At 36.0% G+C, this 19,474-nt stretch overlaps 1 protein-coding gene across 11 annotated transcripts in view; it reads left to right on the top strand.

Moving 5' to 3' along the window:
• Positions 1-19,474, top strand: part of LOC121416767 — a 91,739-nt gene that overhangs the window by 63,812 nt on the left and 8,453 nt on the right. For all 11 annotated transcript variants that reach the window (XM_041610229.1, XM_041610232.1, XM_041610234.1 and 8 more), the window contains 3 exons: positions 6,230-6,327; positions 17,318-17,349; positions 18,883-19,305. In XM_041610229.1, the coding sequence (XP_041466163.1) occupies positions 6,230-6,327; positions 17,318-17,349; positions 18,883-19,305 (553 nt within the window). The remainder of the gene's footprint in view (positions 1-6,229; positions 6,328-17,317; positions 17,350-18,882; positions 19,306-19,474) is intronic.

Raw genomic sequence — 19,474 nt, 5'->3', positions numbered from 1 at the left:
TCTGTCCAGTGACTCCAGTCACAGTTCCACACACAAAGTGCACATTTCACCATATGTGCCATGAGTCATGTGAGTGGTGTGTACAGTGTAACTTTATACTATAGGGGCTGCGTAGTCTTTATCATTTTTCAAACTTTAGGACCCCTACCATGTTTCACCTCCATTTTATCTCATTTACCAACATCTATCAACAACAACAAATTATAGGCCTAATTCCAAAACAATATTTGTTGGCAAGTTTTCAATTTCAGTGAATTAACGTTGTGCAGTGTTTCACAATTAACGCTTTGACAGTCTTGACATTAGCATTAACAAATCATTCATTCATGAATTCAACGTATTCAGAGATGTTTTTGTAAAACATTGACAATAAACATCAGGCAATACGAGCGAATTACTAATCTATTCAATGCTCGCAGAGCTAAACTCAGCCAACACAAAGCATAAGCACTCCCTATCGTCATAGCCACGTCCCGGCCAGTAGAGCAGCGGCCAGCGCCAACGGGGCAATGGCGGTGGCAGTGCAGTGCAGTGGTCGTGGCAGTACACCGAGTCGACCGACATCTAACATTTTGAGACAATTTGAGAAATAAATCAAAGAAAATTGTTATAGAACTTACTGTTTAGCCTTCTACAAATGACTTTGAAGTCGCTGTCCGAATCTGACCCGTGTTCCTTTAGTTTTTGATGAATTATCGACGGACTTATCAACAGCAAAACGGCGGTCCCGGTAGATGCAGTTTTCTTTTTCAAATCTTGCAATTGGCGGTTAGACGTGCGCGCGCGCGTGCGTGCGATAGAGCTAGCTAGCACGCAGCCAAGCGGCCCTGCTTGCCAACGCATATGGGGGGGGGGGGTGAATTAAAACCAAATCAGGGGTGTCTTCTTTTTCCTCTCAATTGGTTCTGGGTTGGAAACCATGCATGATGGCGTGAGTGCCACTGTTTTCCTTGGATCTTTGAATCTATGAAAAAAGTTTTCGATCCCTTCACTTTTTTTCCTGTTCTCTCTCTTATGTTCTTTTTTTATTTTCGTTGTCTTTTTTTCTTTTCTGTTAATCTTTCTTTTCTTCATTGCCTTTTTTCTTTTCTTGTTTTTTCCCCTTAATATATTTTTTTACTCACTCCTCTTCCCTTTTAATTTGCTTTTGTAATGATTGAAATTGAGATTTCATTCAGTAGATTTCTTTTCTGTTACATTGTACTATATGGCGGCAGGGAATTTTGATAGGGGTGCAGGGAGCAAGACCATGTGGATAAATCATTTCAATCAAGTAATGACCGGCCTATAGAATATCTCTCCTCTTTATAAACGCTGTCCACAAGTGGGAAAGAATAATTAGGGCCTAAAAGAATAGAATTAGAATTTTGAAAATATCATTTGTAAAAAAAAGAGAGAAATAATTCATGATTGGAAGCAGCTATAATAGCGTACAAATGGGTTCAGAGGGGGCTTTTGACGTTGCAGACAGACCAAATCTGGGTTTGCGGATGGGAATTTGATAGATGTACGTGCCGTAGGATGGGGGGACCAAGACAACCAACAATGAATTCATTTTGAGCAAAATATGGGGCATTGCAAGAAACTTGCAATCGAAGCAATCGAACGCAAATCAATTTCAGACTCCAAAATCATGAGAGTCATACTTTTCATTGCAAACTTGCAACTGATCCATAAAAAAATCCAAATTGTTGTGTTCTAGATAAACTTAATGTTTATCATCACCTGTAAATTTGCATCTGATCGAATTTTGGGATTGATTGCATATATCTTCTTGGAACAATATATAGTTCTTTTTATAAAAAGCGGCCATAAACAAGCAAAATGATTATAAAAATAGAATAAAAATCAAAACCCTTATTATCAAAAAAGATTTCATTGACCGATTGATTTTATTTTTGCACCCATTGCATCAGATTTAAATTTAGAAGGTAATATGTACAATTGTAAAATATAACAAATTTATAATATTGTATTATAACCACTGGATCAATACTTTTTAAACACATATAGACCTTTTACTTAATAAGGAAAAAGACAATTTAAAAGAATGCAAGAGACCATGTTTACAATCATGAGCGATTACACTTGATTTGAGGAAGCTGCTCGCATAAAAGTCACAGCTCAAATATTTAATTAACTCTAAATACGTTTTAATCTTTGATATATTTTCTTTAAATCTTCGGAATTGTGTTAATGGGTAATGCAATTTGGCATACCATTCACCATTAACACAAATGGCATTCATTAGGCAAACACCACTAAGCCACTATGGCTTTACAATTATCCAACATGATTATATATACCACTAGGCACATACTACTAAGACACCATATTGGGTATATGGTATACCATTCATACCAATCATACCATTATAGAGGCACATACTACTGAGACACCATTGAATACCACTGAGACACCATTGTATACCACTGAGACACCATTGGGTATATGGTATACCATTCATCATACCAGTCATACTATTATAGAGACACATACTACTGAGACACCATTGAATACCACTGAGACACCATTGTATACCACTGAGACACTATTGGGGTATGGTATACCATTCATGATACCAGTCATACCATTAGAGGCATATACTACTGAGACACAATTGAATACCACTGAGACACCATATTGGGTATATGGTATACCATTGATACCAATCATACCATTATAGAGGCACATACTACTGAGACACCATTGAATACCACTGAGACACCATTGTATACCACTGAGACACCATTGGGTATATGGTATACCATTCATCATACCAGTCATACTATTATAGAGACACATACTACTGAGACACCATTGAATACCACTGAGACACCATTGTATACCACTGAGACACCATTGGTGTATGGTATACCATTCATGATACCAGTCATACCATTAGAGGCATATACTACTGAGACACAATTGAATACCACTGAGACACCATTGTATACCACTGAGACACCATTGGTGTATGGTATACCATTGATCATACCAATCATACCATTACAGGCACATACTACTGAGACACCATTGAATACCACTCAGACACCATTGTATACCACTGAGACACCATTGGATGTATGGTATACTATTCATCATACCAATCATACCATTACAAGCACATACCACTGAGACACCATTGAATACCACTGAGACACCATTGGGGTAATGGTATACCATTCATCATACCAATCATATCATTAGTCACATACCACTGAGACACCATTGGTTATATGGTATACCATTTACCATTAAATAAACTACCAATTACCATTAAGAACTTACCATTGAAACACCACTTAAATACCATTCGCGTACCATTTACCATTCAGATCACCATTCAACTACCATTCGGCACCATTCAAATACCATTGGCGATTTTTATAAGGGCAAGTTCACAGAGGCCATAGACTGATCAGGTGTCAGGGCCAACGAGTTTGGCTGAGATGGTTGGAGTCTTGTGTTGGATGCCATGGTTACGGAGCCGATCAAAAACTCGTCGCGCTCGTGTGCCGGCGCAATCTCACCGTCGGTATGAGATTGTAGCATACAATCCGACAGAGATGGACCATATGTTAGGACAGGTCCATTACCGAGGCAAATCAAACGTTTGGCAGGTCTTATCGTAACATCATGCATCTCTAAAAATGGTATGCCTGCTTGTACCTCTACACCAAGTGACTCAACCACAGTTCCAATGAAGAGAAACTGGCTACTACCAAAAGTGAAGACAAGGGAAGTTTTACCAATGATACCTAAAGAAGTGTAGTGTAGTCTTTGGTATCTATGATTCTGCCACCAAGCCTGCAGAAGGTGGAGTATCGGATCAGATTCCTTGTGGCACCACTGATAAAGGAAACCAGGATATTCTCATTTCCATAAGAAAATTCAACTTGAGGAGTCATGTTGGCCCGATTGGGCACCCAAGAGGAACTGGCCACGTTCGAAGAAAGTGGCATAGAATTGATCCCGTGGCGCTCACCTGACCCTGGCGAGTTACCACTGTAGCCTTGAGTGTCTCCCAAATAATTAGGTGACTCGTCTATCTCTGACGAGTCAGCAGCACGACCAAGAGTCCTAGGCCTATCAATGTCTGAAGACGACGCGGAGGAGTAGCATCCAGTAGTAGGAATATCGTCATCAACGACAGACAACTTATCATCTGAGAGGTCACGATCAGCATCACAATAACCATCTAGGTCCTGTAAGTCTATGTCAAGGATATCGTCATGCCCAAGGATTTTTGCAACACGACGGGCTTGTATAACACACAGTCTATCTTCTAAGGGCAAGAAGGGGCAAACACTGATATGGTGTTGGTACGAAACATTACCCTTTGCGCTAGAGCACAGGGGACACTTATCTGTGTTATCTATATCTGCATGTTTTGAATGGGCAAAACTAGTACTATTGGCATAAGTCTCTGTTTGGCATGTTGATTGTGTATGTTGTGATATATGGGAGAGAGAACTGGGTTGAACCCTATCCCACATGTACTCATCTCCTTCATCATAACATTCATGTGAGTCTATGTTATCTGTGCAATAACCGACACTCTCATCATATTGATTACTAATATCATAATCACTCATGTCATATCCTTCTTCATTAAATTCCTGCAAGTCTACATTATTACAGTAATCACAACTCTCATCACTATCCTCTTGATTACCGTTATCGAAATAACTAACAGATTCATAATGATCATAATGTGAGTCTACATTATCATTGTAATAATCAACTGTACCTTCACCACGATTCTTGCAATCAAACTGAATACACAGATCACCTCCTTCATCATCACATTCTTGACTCATGTCATCAAAATGATAATCATCTGCATGATCATCGCTTCCTCTCTCAAACTCATTTTGATTGAAATTAGAGTCAGTTTTGCATTTGTCACTTTGATGATAACTAATGTTAGATCCTGGACTAGGAGTCTAGGAGACTATATCAAGTCCATTCAGATAGGGGAAATTATTGGGGGTTGTGCCTCTCTCTCGGGCATAAAATGGGCGGCCATTCACTCGGGCCTGGGGACGAGGTTGACAATAGCGGTAATAGTACCGCGGGTAAGCCAACATAATGGGCTATGTGTGGGACTGTATTAGCCGTGAGAAAGAACAATTCACCAAAGCAATTACCTATCACGGGAAATGTCATACCCGACCGACCGTTTGCCAGTTTTAGCAGTGGCCATTTTACTGCACATATTATGTATGAATGACAGGGATTCAATCCAGCTGCCACCACGACAGTAAGGATGACACAACGATCACAATAATTACATTTGGGCCTACCATTTATTGAGGAAACATTGTCTTTACAACACGGCGCCGAAAAGGGGCAAGCAATAATCTTTTGGCAATGAACTAGCAAGCGAGCGTCATAAGGTGGCGCTATAACACTTCATATAATGGCATACAGTAAAAATAATGTGTGTCAAATAACACAAAAGGTCAGTTCTTTTAATGATAAAAGATGTGAAGTGTTGTGGCAAGTTCAGTTCTTGAAAGTAGGTCATAAGGTATTCATGTAAAAATTGTATTTGTTTTCTACATGTACAATGTAAGCGAAGGTTATTTGTATTGAAAACTCAAAATAATGCAAGGAAATTATTAAGTTCTTCGATATGGATTTCCATGAATATCAGATGGTCAATTTTTAGACAATAACAATCGAGAAATTTAAGAGGATACATAACAGTGTAAAAAGGAGACAAAACACAAGATAATCATATGGAGTAATTTTATTGTGATAAACACTATATTTATGTTGCATTGTCTGTCTGTCTCTCTCTCTGTCTTTATTTTCTCTGTGTCCTCAGATCTTCCTCCTGTTCTCTTTCTCATCACTATTTAAAAATTTGCGTCGGTTGAATTTTCTCCTAGAGACGCAAGAGACATTTTCTGTTAATTTGAATTTGAGGAGATATCAAAAAGTTTGTGCTCCGCACACGAGGGGGGATACTCCCCCTCCGTGCATACTCCCCTCTAGGGAGCACGCTTCGCGCTCTCTGTAAGTGTTGGCAACCTTCACATGCAGTAATCAGCCGCTCTAAAAGTCCAACTCTGGATCCACGCATGATATGACTTGTATAAAATGTGAATAAGATAAGAAAGGTATATTCTATGCATGATACAATTTTGAGCATTATGATAATGAGAATAAGAAATGATTTGGTGAATTACTATTTCCAATGATGCTTCTATTCTTTCAGGGTTCTTTCCCCCAGATCAGTAAAGGAAATTTCATATTCAATTTCATGCCTCAGAAGGATCTTCAATCATTCTTACAAGCAGTCAGTGATGAGATACGGTAGGTGAACTAATAAACGTAGTAAGCTAAAGGTGACCTCTTCACTCAGGCTGATACAACCTAGATATGATCAGTGTATAAACAGTTCTTATACTGCTCATTAATTTGATCATTACAATGGGCCAACTCATTTATAAGTGTATGTCATGAAATAATATAATTGTACCTAAACTGGTCATGTAAATGAAATAATTATTTACAATACTAAGCATGAGGAACATAATTATTGTACTTAAACTGATCATGAAACAGCTGTATGTGCAATATTGATGTATTTTATGAGGAAAACAATACCGTATTTTCCGGTGTATAAATGTATAAACCGCGCCTTTTTTCCCACTTTACAATCTTGAAATATTGGGTGCGGTTTATACACAGAAACAACAAATTTTCATCGGAAAATTGACTATGCTTTGTCGGTAAATAATTTGAGAACCAAAAATTACATACAATATTTAATGTATGATTATTTGTTGGTTACTAAAAATAGGAAGCATATTTTGCGAAGTTTTGTAAAGATTGGTTTATATTATTTATTTAACTACTATCAATTTAAAAATGTTTTAAAAAAAAATGATTGTTTTATGATGAAAACTTTTTTTTCAACTTAAATTGCATTGGAAATGCTCTTTAATAGGCATTTAATCGTAATCGATCGTAATCGGTTAGTAAAAAGGCAATAAATAATGTCCTTTATTCTTTATTTCTTTTGTTTTTCTCTCAATAGTTAAAAAGAAAATTCCCTTTTTATGCCATAATTTTGATATTAAAAAATGGCATTTTATGGTCACCTTTTCCTTAAAAAAACCCCTGTTTTTTTGTAATGAAAAGTTATTCTTTTACACCTAAAAAGTGCATTGAAAATGCTTTACAATAGGCATGTAATCGTAATCGATCGTAATCGTAATCGGTTAGAAATTAGACAATAAAAAATTCCTCTATTCATTTTGTCCCCCTCACTTTCAACATTTTTGTTTTCTTTTCCCCCTTTTCAGACTTTAAGTTTGATACACAATAATGCCATTTCATGGTCTTTTTTTTCTTTATCCTACAAAGAAATAATTTATATTCTTTGAAAAATAAAGTTAAAGAATAAAGTAACCATTTTTTAAAATACAAAAATTAGTAATGTATCTTTTGGTCTATCTCAAACTGTCAGTAGAATTTGCTCATCGAAATAATTACATAACTTGGTTTGCCTATTTCTTTTTATTTTTAGAGCCTCCCAATTTTGGGGGTACGGTTAATACACGGCCGCGGTTTATATTCCCGGAAAATACGGTAATTGTATCTAAAGTGGTCATGAAACTCCTTTTTATAATACTTAGTTATGTGTTCGAGGAAAAAAAATTGTAGCTAAAATTAGTAAAACCAAACAATATTGTTCATAAAGGGCAGGTCCAAGCTATTTCACTTGTGACGTACGGACATTTAGAGACTTTAAAGTTGTGTAAAATAAATTCACAACAGAAAATCTTTTATGGATTTTGGAAGGCCAGTCGTGCCCTCTTTATTCATTTAAAAAATTAGTGATCTACAATTCCATTAATGATGTAATATTTTAATTAATATGCGCTGTGACGTACGGGACCAGACGAAAGATGGTTTAACCAGTTTCGTTCTACTCTAATGAATAGAACCATCTTATTGGTCTACATGACAGTCACGAGAACCTACAATGGTGTGTACATGTACATATAACAGACTATCCCACCCATCTAGATGGTATAACCAGTTTCATTCTACTCTAATAGAACCATCTTATTGGTTTACATGACAGTCACTAGATCCTACAATGGTGTGTACATGTACATATAACAGACTATCCCAACCATCTAGATGGTATAACCAGTTTCATTCTACTCTAATTAATAGAACCATCTTATTAGTCTCCATGTCAGTCACTAGATCCTACAATGGTGTGTTCCAGAGCTGTGATCTACATGAACCCATTTCAGTTTTATCACTGGAACATTCCTAAAAAGCGCCTTGAGCACTCTACAGTGTGGATTTGGCGTGACATAAGCCTAATTATTATTATTATTTTAATCGTTAAATGAATGTGGAGCTCTTTCTATCCCAGAATGTTTTGCAATGAATTTATAATGCGAAATGCTTTCAAACTGATATTCAGGCATTTTCTTTTTGGTTAATGAAGCATCATATCTAATGATATCATGCGATGCATTTTCAAGAGACTCAACTTTTCAGCATAGAAGAAAAAAAGCTCTCCAATCACAAAAATAAAATCAAACAATACTATCACAGACGGCACTAATGGTCGCATGTCATAAGGTGGTCCCATGACGAAAATCTCGCGTTTGAGAGTTGTATACCCCATTTTTCCTTATCAAATCTCTTCTCCCAGTAATACAAATCCTATTGCCCTCAAGCGTGAAATTTAAGTATAGAAACACCTGTTTCTTGACCTCGGTCCGAAGATAATTCACCCCAGCATCTATGGTCACAGCAGGGGGCCACACACGATGGATTGCAATGTGTTCCGGCGAGCGCATGGAGTTCCATGTATACACAAGTTGATGGAAAGTTTTTCTTTCTTTCTTTCTCTCTCTCTCTCTCTCTTCCTTCCTTTCTTTCTTTCCTTCTTTCTTTCTTTCTCTCTCTCTCTCTTCCTTCCTTTCTTTCTTTCTTTCTTTCTTTCTTTCTTTCTTCCTTCCTTTCTTTCTTTCTTTCTTTCTTTCTTTCTTTCTTTCTTTCTTTCTTTCTTCCTTCCTTCCTTCCTTCCTTCCTTCCTTCCTTCCTTCCTTCCTTTCTTTCTTTCTTTCCTTCTTTCTCTCTGTCTGGCTGTCTAATTTTTTCTTTCTAGACTTATTTTTCTTCATCTACCCCCTTTCTACACCTCTAAAGAACGTGCATTTGCCAATCATATCTGTAGTGAGGCCTATAAATGTCCTTTTCTCAAAGTTGAGGTGTAGGCCTATACATAGATAATACGTTTGCGATTAAAAAATAGTTACGGGCATAGTTTGTATTTAAATTATGAATAAGACTTTGGGGTAAAAAAAAAATATTGATTTCATATTTTTGTGCATATCAGCAGCATGATTATTATACTTTGTATGTTGGTATGCCATTACTTCTATTTTTCGAACGTTAAGACTGTATCATTGTGCGAGTGAACCCATTTTCTTGCTGGACGGACAGAAACTATGCATGCATCGCGGTCCTTGCATGCTAAGCATACCGTAATTTTTTTTCGCTTACTTTCCTTATTTCTAGGTCGATTTTCTTCGTTCGAAATTGAAAATGGACTAGTATTGGATGTCTGAATGTAATATGCCTTTGAAAACGTGATTAATATCGAATACAATAATTTCATTCCGAAGATCCTTCTACAGGCAGACAAGTCTTACGTAATAGCACAGCTGTTGTTTATCATTTCGTCCTTGGCTCAACGCTCATTTAGCTGGCCCGTGGTGGTGAAATCGAGACAAGGGGATTACCTGGCCAAGATGGGTTTATCGGGGTTGGAAAAGTTGTTTGAGATATTCCAAACACAAATCGGGGTATGAAACCGCAGTCCGAAGTGAGGTCGAGAATCAAACGGGAAATTTTCGTAATGCAATCTCGCGAACAGGGTGAAAATGGTCAAAAATTTTATTTTTTGATATGTTATAGCTATTACCATTCTCTAAATAATGAAAAGTTTTAAGTCTCGAATACCTTCATTTTTCCTTAAAATGACTAATTAACAGCTAATTATTACATAGACGTCAATGTAAATCTGAATTTTGAAATGTGTTTTTCTCAAATTGGACCTGCTGCATATAAAATGGTGTCAATAGTTAATGCAACATTGGATCACCCTAGTATTTTGCAGTTATAGTCTTTAAACATCAATAATTAAATCTGTACCAAAAATCAAATAATTATCTGTTATTGTATGCATATTAATTATACTAATTAATTAACAGTATTTAATTTCACATTTTTGCCCCCAAAATACCTGTCACTGTATTTATATGCTTGGCAAAATGACAATATCATGGGTAGAAATGTTTGTTGCAATGATACACAACATTTGTACTAAAAATTAAGATTACAAATTAGATAATTAACTAAATCTCTCCGATTTACTAATTGATTAGGTTGCAGATCAGAGCTGACATACACATGTATTCCATTGCTGCATATTTTCAAAATTGTCAAATTTTTATGACATTTAGTTGTTCCCTGCTTTAAAACGCCCAAAAATATGAGGATAACAGTCATATTACATATTATAGTAAGTTGTTAATTAGGTTTAATTAATATTTTATCATTTACCACATCCACCGGCTCCGCCACCCCTGTTACTTCTAACTTAATGTGCTATAGTTTTTGTTCCTGATATTGTATCGATTTAATTCATAGTAATATATTTAGCCTATAGTTCTAGCTTCAAAATGAGATATTACTCAATAAATTTGGTCAAGATGCTGTGATGTAGCAACAATTTATCCATGGCACCGTGCGGAAAATTGTTCATACGCCACCCTTTTTGCATACCCAACTTATGAAATGCGACCTAATATAATAACAGGAGAATTCATATTTTTCAAATGTTGGAAACAACTTGGCTAAAAATATACCTCGATCTAACAAATCTTTCTGATTTCCTTGATGACCTTAACCCAAATTCCATGTCTTTTAATCCTACTAATTCAACGGAAATCATAAATATTGTTAGCAATAGATCTACAGAACAAGAAAAGCCCGGGGTATGACGGTATACCTATTGCTTTCTTCTAAAAAAGATAATTACAGCCATCATTAATCCATTGGCACATATCTTTAATATCTCTCGTAGCACTGGACGGGTCCCCAATAAAATGAAAATATCCAGTCATCCCACTTTTTAAAAAAAGGTGATAGCCAACTCGTTTCCAACTATCGTCCAATATCCTTACTTCACTATTTAAAATTCTAGAAAAACGTTTCTATACCAGAACGAGTACTTTTTCTTTCAAATTACACAACATTTTTTCAAACTTCCAATTTCTGTGAAAAACCATAGTACTTCTCATGCAATATTGTCATTAATTAATAAAGTCACCACATCCATCAATAATGGTTGTCATACTGTCTGTATTTTCCTGGACTTGTCCAAGGCTTTTGACGCTATAAATTGTGAAATTCTCCTTCATAAACTGTGTCATTATGGAGTTAGAGGGAAGGCCTTGGAGTGGTTCAGGAGCTACGTCACTGATAAGACCCAATTTGTATCAGTAAATGATAAAAATTTGACTACTCTTCCAATTAATTGCGGTGTCCCCCAGGGTAGCCTACTAGGCCCACTTTTTATTTCTTATATCAATGATATTAAAAATACATCAAATTTACTTCATTTATACTTTTTGCTGATGACTCCAATATTTTCTTTTCCCATGGTGATATTAACCAACTTGTAAGAATCGTAAATTTTGAACTAACAAATGTTACAGATGGGATCAAGGCCAACAAACTGTCGCTTAATCACCAGAATTCAATCTACATGCTTTTCAGTAATAAAATCAATACTCTACCTTACAGTATTTCTTTGATAATTGTTACGATATTGCAACAATTAACAATGAAATAATTTGAAATTGAATTTCCTTTTCTTTTATTACAGGAAATATAACACTCAAAAAATAAGAAAACATAAATAAATATCTTACGCCTCTTGAGGTGACAGATTTTCAATATATCTGATTAATAATCCAAATGATAAAATCCAGATAAAAGTCCACAATGATGGCGATGATGAAACTGATGTTGAAGCACGATGAATAACAAGAGTCACTGTAACGAGTTGAAATGTCCGTGAAGACGATGTTGATGACAGTCAATTTCAGCAATCCATGGGTTGAAGAGTGTTCATTAATCAGGTTGATGAGGTTGATGTTCTCGATGAGAACTGAGAATTCCTTTCTCAAAATAACTGCAAACAGTTCATTGATGGCGGGCAAATGATTCCACAGAAGATAAATATTCCAGGTGGAATTAAACTCTGGCGTGAAACTCTTAGCTCTGATCTGGTGAAGTGATCTGGTATGATATGATGAAGTCCTTGTACAAACTGCAGCTTATATATGCACATTTCAACTATTCTATATCATTCTAGTATTCACTATTCTAGAGGCTTCTATATAGTATTAACTATTATCGAAGGTTCTAGTATTGTCTTTAAAAAAACATTCTCCTTTCAGGAGCAGTCAAATTCCAGAAGACTCTTGAATGACCTCATTGAAATTAACATGTGTCAACAAAATAGCTAAGCCTATTCAATTCCACTACCAATACAATTCTATTGTAAAGTAATTTCAATTCAGAAATAACAATAATCCTTGGCCTTGAAATAGGCAGAGGCCTGCTTAACAACAGCTTATGTTGCGGAATGTTCTTGATCATTCTAGGCTATTCTTAAAGGGGGAAATTGCTAAATAAATAATGTAATTGTTTTTACAATTCTTCTTATATATAACATAATTTCGTTCTTAATAATGATTCCACCGAATTCTTGGGTGTCCGTATTGACAACAAATTATCCTGGAAGCCTCATATCGATAGTATACATGTATGTCAATCAATTTCTAGAAACTTTGGAATTATTAATAAACTCAAACATTTTCTCCCTTCCTGCACTTTGTTAACATTATACTACAACCTTATTCTACCTTATATTATTAATGGAATACTTGCCTGGGGATGTGCAGTACAAACACAAGTAAATAGAATATTACTTCTCCAGAAAAAAAGTTCTAAGAATAATTTTTCTAACACACTTTCGATCAACATACTGATATCTTTTTTTTTAATAAATAAGTGACATATATCTTTTCGAACTTTGTCAATTTATGTTCAAATTAAGCAGACGATTTCCCCGCCACTTTCTCTAATATGTTCCGTAAAAATGCATCCATACACTGCTACCCAACAAGGCAACGACAATACTATCACCTTCCTTTAAGGAGAACTTTCTTTGCAAAGAATTCATTTGTCATTTCCAGGCCTGCCTACTGGAACTCTATGCCTCAAGATTTCAAAGAATCCTCTTACGTAAATATTTTAAAATGCAAACTGAAAAAATGTTAATTCTGCAATACTCGTTGCAAACGGGTCAAGCTGAATAATTGTATCCGCGAACAGAATTCGGATGATACTATGGATTTGGCGGCATCCGCCGCCGCTGCTGCAGAGATTTCCTTGTCAGAGCTCTATTAGCTGCATTTCTTCTCTGATCATCTCCAAATTTGGCATGAAGGTCGAGTATGGTATAGCAAAGCCGCCTATAGATTTTGGTGTGGCGGAGACATCGTTGCCATGGCAACAAGAGTTTTTGTGGAAATAGCAGAGATGTCCTTGTGAGCGCTCTACCAGCTGCATTTCTTCTCTGATCATCTTTTAATGTGACATGGCGGAGACATTGTTGCCATGGTAAAGGTGACCAGAGTGGAAGGCGAGACTGAGGGATCCAAACGTCCGTCAAACACAAACCTTATGACACATAACTCCACAACTGTAAGTCACTTTTCAACCAAACTTGGATGGTAGATAAACTTGGGGGACCTGCATGTTATGCTGGAGTCGGAGGTCACAAAGTAAGGTCAAAGGTCATTTTCAGGTCAACATGAAAGTGTACATGCAAGACTCTCTTAATTATGACACCTAACTCTGCAACCGTAAGTCACTTTTCAACCAAACTTGGATGGTATATGGACTTGGGGAACCTGCATGTTATGTTGCAGCCAGAGGTCACATGGTAAGGTCAAAGGTCATTTTCATGTCAACGTTGAAGTTTACATGCAAGACTCTCCACAACCATAAGTCACTTTTCAACCACATGGGCTAGATGGGCTTGGGGGAACTGCATGCTAGGGTCATTGTCGCCATGATAATTGTATTTATTTGTCAAATTTCTGTGTGAGCTGTATACAGTGCGTATCAAGAAAAAGTTTACACTTTGAAAAAGCCCTTTGGATTAAAAAATATACTCCATGTGGGTAATTTTTTCACATATAATCTTGGGTTTGGGTCTCATCTATCCAATGACAGTAAAAGTTTTGACAGAATGTTACACTTGAGTGTAGAAAGCAGAAATCTGTTTGTGCAGAAATGCTTGTTTTCTGGCTGTATCAAGGGGAAGGGCAAACTCAAACTCACCCTGCAAAACATTTTTCATGCATTTCCCTAGCACTTTTGGTCAATTGAAATAAAACGGATACATTCAAGCATTTTGTAACAATGTTGCATCCCAAATTGAAATTTCAACACTTAGTAAGCACAACCTTTACCCTTTTTGTGCCAGCTGCATCTGAGGACATAAATGAATCTGAACAAAAGCTTATATCAGACATCTCCTGCATTTTTTCATTAAGTTTTTTATCATTTAAAGAGGGTTTACATTTCATTTATTGTTTAATAATTGTTTCTCCACACTTTTCCCAAGCGTGATAATGATTGAAAAATGAAAGTCAAGCAGAAGCCATTTCATGTAAATCACAGCTCAGTGTAAAGCAAATATTGTCACAATGGCCTTGGTGTGTGGGGGAGTGGGGTGGGGCGCAATGCACTCTTCGAAGTGTTTTGGGCAAAGAAACAAGTTAAAAACGGTAAAAGATATCTTCTAATGAAGTTTACTAGTTAAATTTATCATGTTCTTCATGATTAAAGTCTACTTTTATTCACATAACTAATTCGAAGCTCTGTGCAAATCATTTTTCACTAACTTTTCAAAAGTGAGTGGTGCTCACTCAAGCGGAAATACTTTTTGACAGTTATATCTTCATTTGCTTAAATGGATCTGTACCTATCCTAAAATGTGGGGAAATGTTCAGGATATGACAATTGTACAATTTTACAGGATTTTTTCAAGTGTAAACTTTTTTTTGATACGCACTGTATATCGCTATGATGGATGACATGGTGGGTTCGGGGGATACATGACCCGCCAAGCATCTCTAGTTTAATTATACTCGACCTTTGTGTAAATGTGATGATGCGCTCATATTATACACATAGCAAAAGGGTCGAAAGGGTGGGTGCTGTCGCGTTAGGGTGCGTCAACGCGAACACGAAGATTCGTCCAAAGCCCCACCCCCTTCCCCCCGGTTTGGCCGAAAGGGTGCATCATTGGGAGCGCCACGTCGCGTTCACTGGAACGCGCCCTTTCGTCCAAAGCCCCCCCCCCCCCCCCCCCCGGTTTGGACGAAAGGGTGTGTTTAATAATAATGAATAAATAAATACAAATATTATTTTATAAGAAAGCTGAATATAAGGTATTTTGTCAAACATTGCCAATTTGCACATAAAATAGTGGATTTTCAATCATTTAAAGCATTGACAATTTGAGGAAAAGAAAGAAAAGTTCAACTAAGAATAATAATGATGATAATAATAATAAAAATGATAATAAAATCAGATACCCACCCTTGCAATAAGCCACTTTGGGGTGAAAATTATTATTATTATCATTATTATAAGTATTATTATTATTATTGTTATTATTTTTATTATTATAAGTATTATTATTATTATACAAACAACACGCACATATTATTATTACTATACACACAACACACACACATACACAACAGATACATCTCACAAAATATACTGAGGCAGGGTCTCAAGTGTAAAATATAGTAAGGTAGGGTCTGAAGAGTTAAACGTTGTGAATGCTGACCCGACATCAATTTTAGCCTTGCCCTTCCAGGACACATCTGCCGTAAGTTTTATAATTTGGGGGACACCAAATATCTCCAGGTATACGAATGTTTTCCTTTGTAATAAATACACACCTGCAAAGTATAAAATTGAAGGTAAGTTACTTTTTTTTATTTGAAAGAACCTTGAAATCAGTCATAATTTTTACATGTATCAAATATATTACACCATAAAACATTTCCACTGAAAAATCCTCATGCAGCATGCCGTCATTGTTTTTTTTTTACCTTAAAAAGAATGTTTGTGCCATATGATGATTTATGTTCCTATGCAAATTTCACATATCACTCGTCTTTTTTGTTTGTTCAGCTTTATTATAAATATTTGTATTTATTTATTCATTATTATTAAACACACCCTTTTCACTGGAACGCGCCCTTTCGTCCAAAGCCCCCCCCCCCGGTTTGGACGAAAGGGCGCGTTCCAGTGAACGCGACGCGACGTGGCGCTCCCAATGCACCCTTTCGGCCAAACCGGGGGGGCTTTGGACGAAACTTCGCGTTCGCGTTGACGCACCCTAACACGACAGCACCCACCCTTTCGAAATAAGCCCATAGCCATGGATATTATTTGTTTTATTTTTTCTTTTCAAAATTGCAATTAGCCAAAGTACCTGGTCCTGCTGCCCGCCTTCTTTCTACTCAGTGTACACTTCACTCTTCTGTCCCTCCTGTCTTCTCCCCCTCACCCCCTCTCTCTTATAATATTGTAAAAAATAATATTTTCTCACACGATCCATCAGTAATGTTTTTTGTATTTATTTTTTAAACAATATTTCTATATATTACGATATTTCTTTGTTGTAATTTTGTAATTTAACTAAGTTACATGTAGGGGCTTGCCTCTTGTGCAAGCTTTGATTTTTTTTGGCAAGATCCTCAGTTTTACTTTTAAATACAAATGTCATCTGAGATAACTTTATTTCTTGAATTATGTTCCTTAAATCTATGATTGTGTTGAATATATATATATATATATCATGTCTTGTAGTATTTTCTACCTTATGTTATGTATATAATGTACAATTGTGATACGGAAATCAATTAATCAATTTAAATCAAATCAAATTTCTAGTTTCATCTTGATCAAAATTTCAGAGTACCGAAATGATCGAACAAGCAATAAGGGAATAATTCTATTTTGTGCATTTCCTCCATCTTTGATAGATATATCTAACTACTAACAGAGCAAAATAATGCCAAAGGAGTCATCAATGTCACTGTTATATCATGATACCTTGTAGATTTAATGGTTATTGAATTCTCATTTGATTAATTTTCAGATTAAAATCTAAAGAAGCCCATTACTATCAAGGTAAGAACATCTTATTAATGGGAAGCCATGCATGGATTCGATCCAATACTTTAAAAAAGGACAAATCTTTTGTCTTTTGCGTAATTATCTGGCGCTCAACATTTATCAGATTTGGGAGGGTATAATTATTTCACGTGTTGCATGGCCTATTGAGAAAACATTTCATAAGAAATGAAGTGGCTACTCTTGTTACTTAAGAATTATTATTGTTTTTATTATCATTATTATGGGCATCTGTAGAGTAATGAAGGTCATTACCATGTGTCATTCGCTAAAGGCTCATTACGCAAGATTGTTTTCATTCACTTAATCAAGTCCACCCATCAAAAAGTTGGTTTGAATAAAAGAGAAAAATCAAACAGGCATAACAATGATTTTTTAATCCAATTTGGACGTAAAAAAGAAAGCCATCACATTTCAAAGTTTTGCTTAATTTTACAAAATAGTTGTATTCACATATACTGGTCGGCTAATGACGACACAAATGACATCATCCACTCAATATCTACTTTGTATTTCATTTCATTGGAATATAATAATAATCTAATTTTCTCCTCTCTATCATGTGAAACAAGTGTTATTTCTCCCTGTACATCAATAATTATCATTGTTTCGACGTTTTGTGGTTCAAAAAGACAGGATCTTTATTGTAAAATCTGTAAAAATTGAAATATTGTACGATTCAAATAATTAAATAGCAAAATAAATAGTAAGTGATGGACATTCAGCTCTCTCATTTGCATATCACTGAATTGTGCGAATAACTGATTTGCGAAAAAAAAAATTTAAATGTCATAGGTTTGAAAGTTTTAGTGTTGTGGCTATTGGAGTTTTTTATTTAAGTAAAATATTATGTGTGAATTCATGCAACATGTTGCCATCGCTGAATTACGCTCATGAACTCAAAATTAAAATATTAATATACGAAATCGTACTATTGATTCGACTGGAAACTCCGCCATTCACCCCGTGTGTTAAGGACTCCGCAAACACGTGCGTGTACAATGCATGTATCCTTGTTCGCGTTTAGTTTTTTTTATTCGCTGTATATGTTATATATAGAATCGAAGATGGCAGATAAGATGTCATCGTCTTCGTCGTGTTTTGACAGCGAAAATGACATTTTCCCACCAGCTGATATATGATACATGCACGTCTTACCCAAGAAGAGGCGGCCAGTAAATTTCTTTTAAGTGAAGAGCTAGAACAAATTTAAGCCTTTGCTGCATTCGATGGTGTACTACAGTAACCAGGTCTGGAGAAAAAAGACTGTGATATGAATATATATGAGTATATATATATATATATGAGTATATATGAAAGCATTACTATAGGGTTTTAGTTTAGAACAGATTCGCCAAAAATCCCTTCAAATTTTTAACATTTGCGGGTAAAGTCATTATCACATTTGTGGGCGATCAAAAATTATTACATTCTTGGATGTTATTACATTGGTGGGTAAAGTTTTATTACATTTGTGGGCGTTTATTACATTTGTGGGTGTAACAGGAGTGCACTTGACCTTTAATACAGAACGTCCCAAGGAATCAGAAGTATCTACTGAAACAATTTCAGAGGATTTCCCTACACATCAGGATGATCCAAACCCTGCAGTTAAGAGGGAGCAGAGTGAGCAGAATGAAACTCAAACCCAGACTACTGAGGAGGATCATACTGATGATGAAGAATACGACCTGATCAATCTGGAAAAGTATGGTATTACTGTCAAAATTTCAAAGCATGAAATTTACGGCGCAAAGGACATCACCGTGGAAGTGATTGAAGAGGTCCCACCTGAGCTGGAGCTGAAGGAGACAGAACCCATCATTTCAGTTGGATTGAAGATGTCGCCTTCTGATGCGATCTTTGACAGTCCTGTGATAGTAACGATGCCCCATTGCGGTATATTCACAAAGCCGGAGCAGGCAGAAGTCTTCATCTACTATCGTCATAATGGTATATCCTATTATTTATGTTTTTCGTAACTTCAAGTTTTTCATCTATTTCAACTCTGATGTGTAAAGCATATACAGTGTACCTCATTAAGAAGGCCCTTTGCTCAGTCAAGTATATATATACTTCTCATCAGGGTTTTTTAATGTTTTATACCCACTAGGCAATCTAA

The sequence above is a fragment of the Lytechinus variegatus genome, chromosome 6 (assembly GCF_018143015.1).
Source record: "Lytechinus variegatus isolate NC3 chromosome 6, Lvar_3.0, whole genome shotgun sequence".
In the NCBI taxonomy this organism is placed as follows: Eukaryota; Metazoa; Echinodermata; class Echinoidea; order Temnopleuroida; family Toxopneustidae; genus Lytechinus; species Lytechinus variegatus.
Note: the sequence above shows the minus strand (reverse complement) of the source record. Positions and strands in the feature narration are given on the sequence as shown.